Genomic DNA, 11,528 nt, shown 5'->3' with positions numbered 1-11,528 from the left:
TGGGGTTCAGTATCTTGCTCAAGGATACTTCGACATGTGGCACCAGGAGCCGGGGATCGAACCAACAACCTTCCGATTAGGGGACGACCCGCTCTGCCTCTGTTGTGCTACGGCTACTTGCCCCTCCCTCATGTTATTATTACTTTTTTACATATTTTTGTACATATGCACATTACTCTGCACTTTACTGCTTTGCACTGGTACGATGCTTGAATCTAATCTAGTCTAATCTAATCTGATGAGGGCCTTAAAGTGGGTCTCGCTTAATTACCTTATCTTGATATCCTGTCTTTAAGTTAGTAAAGATTTAACTTTAAAAAAAAATGTTTGACATTTTGTGACTCACACTTTATTTCTAATAAACACATTTCGTTGATTGCTAAATTTTCAAACCTTTTGCTGCAAATTGTGGAGTTTAACTCTACAGTATATATGTGATCACACCCTTAGATCCAGACAGTAGCTGGGGCAAAAAGATGTTTTCTGATGATCTGATGACAGTATGCAGTGTGAACATGACCTCACATTTTCGATGATGGTGGTACTCATACTGCACAGGCAAAGTCCAGAGAATGACTCATAGACACAATCTCTGTCAATAACTGGACACATTCCCAGCAAGGAAATGTGACAACTACATTTCCCTCTGTCAAGAATAATGTGCTTGTTATTTTTTTTTATTATTTTGTGGGCTATAACAGTTTCATCATACAGGAGAGCCAGCCAACAGCGAACCATCTGTTCTGTCCATGGATGATGTTCTTATTTTTTATTTTCAGTTTGTTGTACTCATTGTTTGTGTGCGTTAGCATTTACATTTTATAGTTCCAGTGTTGAGGCGCTTAACAACATCTATTCAGACAGATAAACTTTGAAGTCACTGCTCAGTATTACTACTTGACTTTGATGGTGCCTCCATCGTCTGAAGGATTGAAGTTTTGTAGGGTTCAATTATCTCACACTTCTAAAAGTATACATATACAGAGGGGACACACATGGATGTAGGGGCAGAATGATAGAGTGACACTGAAAACTGTAGTGAGAGAAAAAAAATAAATCAAGAGAGCGACAATAATGGGAGGAAGGGAGGATGGAGATAGAAGGAGATAATTGATTCAGACATAAAGAAGCAGACAACAGAGAAAGCTGGGAACACAGAGAGATCATGAAAGAAAAGAAAGGGAGAGGACAGCGAGAAGACAAAGGGGAAGAAAAACACAAACAAGTGAGAACGAGTGAAAAATACAAGACAGGAGAGAGCGACAATGAAAAAAAAGCAAAGGGAAACAACATGGTGAGAGAGAAACAGAAAGAGAGACAACTGCAGCACACATTCACAGACTGTGACACCAAAAAAAGTAAATCGCTTTTTGCCCCCATGCTGTTTGATTGGGCCATTGTCATATTACCAACCAATTAACTTGACAGCACCTCTTAACAGATCACCCCCCGCTGACTGAGAGTCATCTGTGTGCTACTTCAAACGTCTGTCTTAAAGAAAAACTGAAAATGGCCTAAAAAAAAAAAAAAAAGAGTGTGAAAACACTACTGGGTAATCCCTTCAGGGTAGCAGAAAAGGGCTGAAGAAGTCTCTCACTGTCACACTGTTGAGTTGAGGATCAGAGTAGAATTGGATAACCTTTGGTTAATTAAGGTAACCATCTTTTGGTTGTTTCAAAGTTGAACTTTGGACAATTTGTCATTGACAATACTGAGCAAAAGCCTGTGAGCTAGTTCGAGCTGTCGGCTAGAGTTCGCCACTACACTCATGTGAGACACTTTTTGCACTGCCACATACAGTACATCCAATGCACTTTTTTCATAATGACTGGCTACTTAACTTAACATTTTTTTACTTTTGTATGTAAGGCAATATGAACTGATAATGCTGATGTTGTCCATAATTTTTCATTTAAGAGGAAGACATTTTTTGAACATATTGGTACAAACAGTGTCCACCATGTTTCAACAGTAGCCCAGAACTGACAAATCAAACACTGGGTCTAGATAGGGCCTTTCATGAGTTTTGCGGCTCCCATAGTTTTTTTTACATGCTTGGAAGGCAAGTTGGTTGCAATCTGCAACTTCACTGCAAGATGCCACTAAATCCTACACACTGGTCTTTTAAGGATAGACAAAATTCTTTATTTTTTCCTGTTGACAACTTGTTAGTCCGTCTCTCAATACTTCCCAACTCTGTCTGTGGCACACAGCCCCAGGCCTATTTGTTCCTTAATCTTTAAAAACTAAGCCAAAGGCCTTCTTGATTTTAAGACGTACTAGAAAACTAATACTATAAAAATATATACAGGAGGCCAAGAAGAAAAAGAGGTCTCATAGGAAAAAAGGTTGGGAACCGCTGAACTAGTCATTAGGCTGTGAATGAAAAGCAACAAGCACCAGAGGAGTAGGTAATGTTTAAGAGAGACTGAAATAGATGGTCCAGAGAACTGCCTTCTGCTCAAGAATGAGGGAACATTTTTTATGGTGTGTGTGTGTGTGTATGTGTATGTGAGACCTACCTGTTCTCAGGGTCTGGTGTGGTCATGGCTCGGGTTACATAGCACATCTTTAGTGGTATGCACCTCCTGTCACCCTGCAGGGACAGGGAGGGCTGGGCAGCAGGGCTCGAAGGGTCAGATTGGGAGGAGAAGGTGATGGGAGGGCTGCCGAGACGGGGAGACTCCGGAGGGGGGGTTTCCCAGCTGATCTCTGACACAGGAGAGCCTTTTTTGACGTACGGTGTGGCCTCGCGCATGTACTTCACTGGGCAGAAAAGAAGAGAGAGATTTCCAGTATACAGTAAGATACGATAAAGAAGGTTAACCTGGGACATTTGTGAGATTTAAATGTTCTAGAGATACTTCTGATTGAACACATCACTTAGCCAAAGTATAAAGCCTCCCTTAATTATAGGTATATAACATCTTTCACATAGTAAATTCCTGCTGCAGTTTCTGGTCTAATATTTGTGTGAGCAACACACACACAGATTACTGACTCATTTCATAATGTTAATAACTGCAAATCAATTCCTTATATTTACACCAAACAGTATGCAGTAAGCCTTGTTTTATTAAATGCTTAATGAATGGATTAGCATTTTGTGAAAACAAGGAAAAATATATGCTTAATTATGTATTCATACTTATACAAAACAAAAAAAATCACATTTATGGAATTTAAACTGCATCAGGGCCTGCAATGAACACTGGCGTTTCTTGGCAAAAGCATTGTTTTAACATCATTTAACACAGAGGCCAATTATAATCTGAGTAGAATCTACTGTATGTTTAACCTTGTAGCCATCTCTTGATATTGAACCCCTATTTCAGGCTTGCACTCCAGGAGCAATTAGCACCTTGCTGTCTAAAAAGGTTTGCTCTTTTGAAGGTAGTTCATATTCACAACGCAGGAAGGATGTGGGGATACCACAGATGTCTACATACACAGCAGAAATACAAACAATGTAATTATGGTAGCACTGAGACTAGATAGGGCTAGATTTGGTAAGTACTACAGATTGTCATGGGGCAGCAGATAGGAAATTCTCAGCAATATCTCTGGGCATTAATGATGCTTCAACTCTGGCCCACAAAGATGTATAGGTAGTCTGGAAGCTTGTCAGTGTGATATTTTTGTCTTTAGTAACAAAATTTAAGAGTCAGTGTGTTAATAACTACCATCCAATGCTCCACTGGTTCAGGTTTGCATAAGATAAAAATGATAAAAATCTTTATTGTTCAGAAATATAGAAATTTGCCTTTGGCTTCACAGGTTAGTTGAAACTCATTGTTGTGAATCACAATCCAACAATAATAAATACCATGCACATGCACAGTACAGACAACAATAATGGATACGGCTCCAGTGTGAGACGTGTTTATGAATTGAGTAAAGTTATTGCATTTGGTATGAAATACTTTTTGTAAATGTTCTTGGTTTCTGCAGTGGCTATATAGTGTCTTCCAGAGGGCAATTTTATGAATTCGTTAAAAAGGGGATGAACGGGATCAGACACAACTTGTCTGGCTTTTTGTTTCACCTGCATTTTGGAATTTATAATAGTTGTTTCTGCTGTTTGCCAATAATCTTACTGGCTCTGTTTGTGATTCTGCAGTCTGTTTTTGTACTTAGCCTCCAGGTGCCCATACCATATACATATATTAAAAGTTAAAACACTTTCAACAAGACTTCTATAAAAAGTTGTTAAAATATTCTTGCTTATGTTTTAGGAATCCAATTTTCTGATTAGATACAGCCGCTGCATTGCTCTTTTTAAAATGTACTCTGTGTTGGCTGTAATGGATGGAATGGATTTCCTTAAAAGTAGACCTACATATTAAAATAATATGCATTGTTGCACAAACAGCAGGACGCTCAGTTGATCAAATGATTACCTTTTGTCTTCCTATCACATTGAGCTGGCACAGTTGGCCCTCTCTGCTGTCAGTTTGAAATGATAACACCAAATGTCAAAATGCCAATAGCCAAAACAGACTCAGGTCTTCAGCTTCTTAGGTCATTTCTTCAAATGTAAGCATTCGTGCTGGAAAACTGCGCTGATGATTCACACATTGTCTCTGCTGCTAGGCAGGCAGTAGCAAGAGAGTTATGGTCCTGAAAAACAGTGAACCTTTCCCCCTACAGCCTCAAAAATGTTCAGATAGGAGAGGAAACAGAAAGCTTTACCTGTAAATGTCAGACTCTGAATCACTTGAGGCTTGATAACTATTTTAAATTCCTCATGTTTTTTAGGTTTGAGAAGAAGAAAACTGAAGACAGGACATATGTTTCAGTGAAAGACAGAAATAGAGAGGCAGAGATAAAGTGGGTGCTCAGTACTCTCTCTATGTCCTGAATGTTCTGAATCCTTGGTATGCACTGAATGTTTAATTGGCATATCCCACTGTACGAGCCGCATATAATTGGCATATGGCTGGTGGCATTTGTAATCCAGCATGTGAACTATTCTTGGGAGAAGTACCATAGACCCCGATGAGACTGTGTAACAAGCCTAACCGCCAACCTGTAGGGGAGAGATGACAGGCTGACACTTAATACAGAGGAGGAGACGGGGGTGATGTGAGGGTGTCCTCAATGGACCTACGGTGACGACGTGATCCAACTGCACAGCAGAATAACCCACACAGTCGGATCAGATTAAGGGACTGAAAAATGGCTGATCTATTTCTTAAAATGCATCATAACAAGCTACAGCACAAATGATTTTCATGGACTGAAAAGATTCTGCTGCACATGGATGATGACAACCTTGTCTGCTTTGGTTTGCTAGGAACCATATATTTATCAGACTAAAGTGACACAAAGGCACACGTGGATTTAAATATAGAGAATGGAGATAGACTTATGCAAGTACAAAGATACACACACTAACACACACTGTCCGCCTCATCTGCTGCAAACATGATGAAGATGTAAAGGAACAGAAGGAAATACCTTAGGTCCACAAAATTAGTGTGTGTGTGTGTATGTGCCAATGATAATCCAGCATTGCTGCCATTCTTTGGATCTGACTGACACACAAAGACATGCACTAGTAAGCATTTTCTGCCATTTTATTAGACTCCTGTTATCAAATTTCATGATAGTGGTAAACAGTAGCAACTTCACAACATTACTAGTGAACCATATTATTCTGCTTGAATTATTATTTAGAACTTTGAAGATTTGTTAAGCTTCATTTGTAGTTATGTATTAAGGGGTTACCACGTAGTGACGGAGCAAAGCCACCTCCACTGCAAACCTTCTGAAACAATATGATTACATCGACTGGATGGAATAGTTCAAACAAGATGGACTTTCCCACTGCCATTCAGTAGCACAAAGTTAATGATCTGTCCGTCTAGTGTTGCAGGGGTGATATCAACCGGAGAAACCTGAAGCTGAATTATAAATCAAAACCTACGACTCCCCAAGACTCCCATAAACCTTTTGCATCAACCATAAATCTGGTTTTAGACTTTACAAGGCTTTACTAAAAAAAAGGAAAAAACTGAATGGAAAGTAGGACTGATACAATGAATGTATTGATCACAATTGAACTGATAACAATTTCTGTAACTGATCAGTTGTTCAAGTCATTTATCAAGCAAAAAACACCCCAAACTCTCTGGCTTCAGGGTGTGAGTTTCTCTACTGTAAATTGAATGTCTTTGGTAATATTTTCACCAGTTGCCATCCTAATGAGGACAAACGTGGAAATTTTACTTTGAATACAATGAATTTCAAATGACACTTCAATTACGTGGCCAAACAGCTCATTTTCCGTGTCTACCTTCTCAAGTCTTGGGTTATAAATTTACAGTGACTTTCTGAATTAACTCAATTGAAAACAAATCAAATACAACTACAAACATAATATTTAGTGGGTGATTTGTTTTCAGTTAACATATACAAAGACATTTTGGAGGGAGGAAATGTAAACTCGTTGACCAGCGTTACTGTGCCCAGAAATAGGGCTGTAAGTGTTTCCAGTGAAGGGGAAAATAAATGGGGTGGAGTCCATGTGATCATTATACTGGAAGTGTGGAAATGTGTGTGCATTCCCTTGGGTCATGTTTCTATTCCATTACAGGGCCAACTCTGCACAACAACCTCAATAGCATGATAAGAACTTGGAGAGGATAGTGCCAGTGCTTGTGCTACTTCAGCCTTCATTCAAAAGCAGCTGGTTTGCTGTTACATAAGTCATACCAGAAGATCCAAATGAGGGGCTGCCCTCCCCCATCCGTCTGATTTTATTTTCCATTTTCCCGCCTCGTGCTTGAGACAAAGTGAGATTCACATACAGACACAACTAAATCTTTTTCATCGTGACTCCCACTCTCCACTTCATTTAGAAACAGTAGCTTGCTGTTGTAATAGTCATGATGCAGATGTCTGAAATGTACCAAGGACCAGCTGTCCAACTCACCACTGAAAGTGACATTCACTTCCACTGATGATATTTTAAACTGTACTCAACCCCATTTGCTCACTTATACATTTTGCAAATGAGGCAATTCATTTCTTCACAAGTGTCAGAGCTTGTTGTGTGGAGCCAACAGTCCACGTATTTCAGTTGTGTCTAACACACACATTCACAATGAATACACACACACACACACACACTTGTTCAGTCGCATTCCTCAGCATGTGTGTTTGCACAGCACCAACCCCTTTTCACACATACACACACTCTCCACTCTATAACATCAGGTGTAATTACTATATTTGTCTCATTGTGTCTTTTTTACTTAATGGTCCTTATCAGTATTTAATGAGGTCTGAAGTCACTGCACTGTCTACCATATGCCTCAAATAGGGATTTTTATTTGGTGAAAAAAATTTACCAGAGGAAAAAAGAAACCTCCTCTCATTAAGCTTGAGGGGGAGAAAGTAAAAGGTGTAGCATTGGTAGAAGCTGGAAAGAGAACCTCTGGTTGCAGAATGAAGGCTTTTCCTTGTAGGCACAGAGCAGGTAGCTGAATACTACCGCAGCACGAAAGGCCAATACAAATCCACCCTGGACCAATAGCCGAAAAGCTCAAATATTGCCTTTACTGAACAATGAACAGAAACTAAGACGGAGGTCCTTTTTATAGAAGAAGAGTAGGTAGAATTACTCATTGACACTGAACTTCGACCTTGATGTCAAACAGTTACTAACTCTCTGCAAGCTCATAACTTCCACTTCCGACACATAGAGAATGAGAGGTGTGAAATATGTTTCCATGTGTTGTTTCCATAAGAAAGAAGAAGGAGATGTTTTAGAAGAGCTCGAAGACACTTTTTCCTTTTAAAAGATTCGATATGTAACTTTCAGTCCGTAGGTGCATGCAAGCTGCATGCAAACTGGATAAGAGGAAGAAAATGAATGGTTGGAATGAACAGAAATATGCAGTGCCAACTATTGCTATTGTAAAAAGGATGTTAGCATACAGTAGCTTACGCTGCTTAAAGTGAAAGAAGTAAAAGACAGTCTGTAAACCAAAGGAGGGTCACATGTTCCATTATTTCCATAAATGGCTATACCTACTCAAAACCACAACCACAGAAAGTCTGAGCAGTCGGCAGTTGACTCATCTACAGCAACACAGATTCAGCAGAAGTCAGGTCAGTGAAGTGAAGTGAAGTGAAGTAAAGTAACAGCCTAACATACTTATTATTGGTCATATTTGGTCACCCTGTTAAAAGTTCTTTTAAATTCCCAACATGGTAGAAGAGCTCACATTTTTTGATGACTATCCCAGAAGAAAATAGGCAAAAAATAAACACAATGTGGAAAAAACACAATGATTACACCTGGAGGTGAGAGGAGTTTTTTGTCTTTTTCAAACAAAGTCAACAAGAAACACAGACGGGCTTTAGCTCTCGGTGTCTGCTTTTGTTTTGGCTGCTTAACCATTCACAGAGGAGAGGAATGAATGATTCAATCTATTATCTCCGCCACAACAATCACTACTACAACGCCACAATTGTTGTTATTATCATCATCACCATCATCCGCTCTGAGTCAGACTCCACAAACAGTAGCGGAGGAGATGATAGTGTCTCTAATGACATAAACAGTCAGCTGGTAGACACATCGACTCTCTCTCTGCCTCTCACACACACACACACACACACTCACATAGCATCAGTCTAGACTACAGTACATGGCTCATGACTAAATTTGATGACACACATGCAACCTGAAGTAGACACAGACACACACACACACACACACACACACACACAAACAATGCACTCCATTGCTAACACAAGCCCATCCAGATGTCAGGTGGTGACAGGTAAAGCTTGTTAAGGGATCAACAGGAGAGCTTACAGGACACTGACTCATTTCCTGCCTGCTGAAGTGTGGCAGATGTTCTTTATTGTGTTCTGACTTTTAGTTCTTAATTTCTTCCGCTTTCATGTATAGGCTAATTTGAACTTGGCTTGACACTTACAAATACTGATTGGTGCTGTGTCCCTCCACCGAAACACACCTGGCGTATTTCCCTTAAGAGTGTAACTACTGCTAGTTTCATCCTGGAGTGTTTTTCCCCGACCATTTCCCATCATATCAATCCAATCTGACCAAAAATATCTCCATTACTTAAATGTAGGGTCCTTAAGTTGACGTCAATTTACTGTTAGCTAAACACCTCATGCGAACAGTGACTGTCTAATCATATCGTAGCTCAGCAACCGTAGCTTTGGATTTCTCCGTATGAGTTGGGTTTGTAGCAAAACATTTGAAAGTTTGAAGGGTTGTGTCTCTTTCAGCTAGCCTTTTCAAAACCAAAAACACAAAAGCAAAAGTGTAAAGGACTGATGTGTTGGTCTGCTCTAATGTAAACTACAAATATTGGCATGTTCAGCTAACTAGGTTAATGCCTACAGTAGTATAAACTCTACCCAGCGTTACCTCCTAGGCCAAGGAGCTTTCATTAGCTAACATTTTGCCTGGAACATGTAGCTTTAGCCTCAGTCTTTTAGCACGATGCCACAAATGTATCCATCATGGTTCTCGTTTTACAACAAGACAGCTGGTGACAAAAAGTCAGCCGGAGACGGCGGTTTCAACCTACGCATAGAGTTAACATTAACATAATAAGCTAGCTAGCCACAGCTAGTAAAACTGTAATTTCAGCCAGTAATATCAACAGTTGCTAGCTAGAAACGAGGAGCCTGCTTTTGTCTACATCCGCCTGAAATCAAGGACGCACAAAAAAAAAAGGTGATAAATCTTTCATCGTTCACATTGTAAACTGTCAATTTCATTAAATCTAGGATTGGGTTTGACTTGTGCCAATACATGTATCTACAACATTACAGGCTACTGTAAAAAAAAACAGTGAACACACCTTAAATAAGAAAATGTTCAAAAGTATTATGTATTCTCAACAGTATTGGTTACTAAGACAACCTGTGCTACTCTGAGGTAAGTAAAAAATCAATTTAGCCCCTTGGCAACAAGAAAACCTTGGGAATGCTTTGTTCAGCTTACATTCCATTCAATGAATGATGACACAGGTACAGATTGAATTGAATTTTCAATCACCATTGCATACAACAACAACAAAATGAAAACAGTAGGAGGAAAACAAAACATACTGAAGCAGTTATCCTTGTGCGATCAAAAAGTCCTCTCATTGCTGCACCACGGAATAATGTAATTACCACCGGCAGATAAAGGGTTTCACATCTTTTGGACAGTCTCTTTTGCTCGGTTTTACACAAAAAAAATGAAATATTTGTGTGAAGAACGAAACAAGAAAACATCAATAAAAAAAAGTTCAAATCTTTGCGTGCTTTCTCTCCTCCACACACCTGACCATTAGGCCCTTTTCAGCCAGCACATTTTGACACATCATAGTATTAAAAAGGTGTAAATAATAAAATGAATATTCTCCGAATAAATTAAATCCAGTGATCACCTATTTTCACCGGTGCTTATCTTCCAAACACAACACACAAACTGTCAAAGTGTGGCCTTTTATTTAAGTGGATAATTAAACTTGTGACCTTATTAGGCAATGCTCCAAATACAAACTTTTTTTTTTTTTCCAGCAGTAAGGAATTGAAGGCATTATTGTCCATAATAAATTCTTCACTAGACCTGCACAATGTGGTTGCTAGGAGCTTTGTGACACAGTTGCAGAACCCCAATTGATGTGGGGAAATTCACTTTTAGCTTGTAAGACTGCATGCTGAGCCACAGAGAGCCTGCGTCTCGCTCAGGGGACAGTTTAACAAAGCGGATGCTCTCTGACATGGTGTGTGCTTGAACTGTGGTCTTCATGGTTGCAGTTTTTAACCACTGGGTCAATCTGCTGACCTCTTTCAGCCTATATCTGGCAGGAGTGAGTGGTCGCTGCCTATTTTAGCAGAATTTCTTTTCCATCTTCCTAATGAGCTTCCAAGATGGCTTTACCACAAATTACAAACATGCATGTACAAGCTCTCTTGCATACACACAATCACACAAAATGCACAAAAATGCAGTGTGCTGAACACAGGCACACACTCCACACTCCTCTCCCATCAGACATCTCTCCTATCAGTCGAATCAGACGTTTCCTCCTGATCTCTTTCCTCATGTAACGCTGTCTTCTTCTCTCTCATCTTAGAAGGTGGCTTCACACTAAAAGAAGGGAAAGTATCGCTCGTTTTTATGCTTTAAATATCATTGCTCATTATTTTAAATTAAAGTTTACATGCTTGGTTATGTGTTAGGCACCTTTCACGCCCCCAAAGATCCATGAAACCCAATGAAAACGCACTTTGTCACTTTGTACTGTTTCACTGCTTTACCAAATGCAAATGATCTCTGCTAAATTGCAGTTGTGGCAAACTTCTGTCTCAGTTACCCTTAAGTTAACCCTCGCTGTCATCTTTATATCAGCCTCTTAGCCTCCCTCGTTAGCTCTCCTTCTGTTCGGTCTCTCTCTATCTCTCTCCCTCTCAGCACTTTCCCCATTAAATTCACATTTCAGCTCCACCCCCTCCCCACTTCTCTCTCCCTCCCTCCCTCCCTC

General features: G+C 39.7%; 1 protein-coding gene across 2 annotated transcripts in view; it reads right to left on the bottom strand.

Moving 5' to 3' along the window:
- sntb1 (syntrophin, basic 1) overlaps positions 1-11,528 on the bottom strand; it is a 38,099-nt gene that overhangs the window by 21,731 nt on the left and 4,840 nt on the right. For both annotated transcript variants that reach the window (XR_004797074.1, XM_035672161.1), the window contains exon 2: positions 2,523-2,766. Coding sequence is in view for 1 of the 2 variants with exons in the window: in XM_035672161.1 (XP_035528054.1) it covers positions 2,523-2,766 (244 nt within the window). In the remaining variant the exon portion in view is untranslated. The remainder of the gene's footprint in view (positions 1-2,522; positions 2,767-11,528) is intronic.

This window comes from Morone saxatilis, unplaced genomic scaffold, assembly GCF_004916995.1.
Source record: "Morone saxatilis isolate NCDOM2014 unplaced genomic scaffold, NCSU_SB_2.0 Contig24, whole genome shotgun sequence".
In the NCBI taxonomy this organism is placed as follows: domain Eukaryota; kingdom Metazoa; phylum Chordata; class Actinopteri; family Moronidae; genus Morone; species Morone saxatilis.
This window is presented reverse-complemented; position numbering and strand designations above follow the sequence as displayed.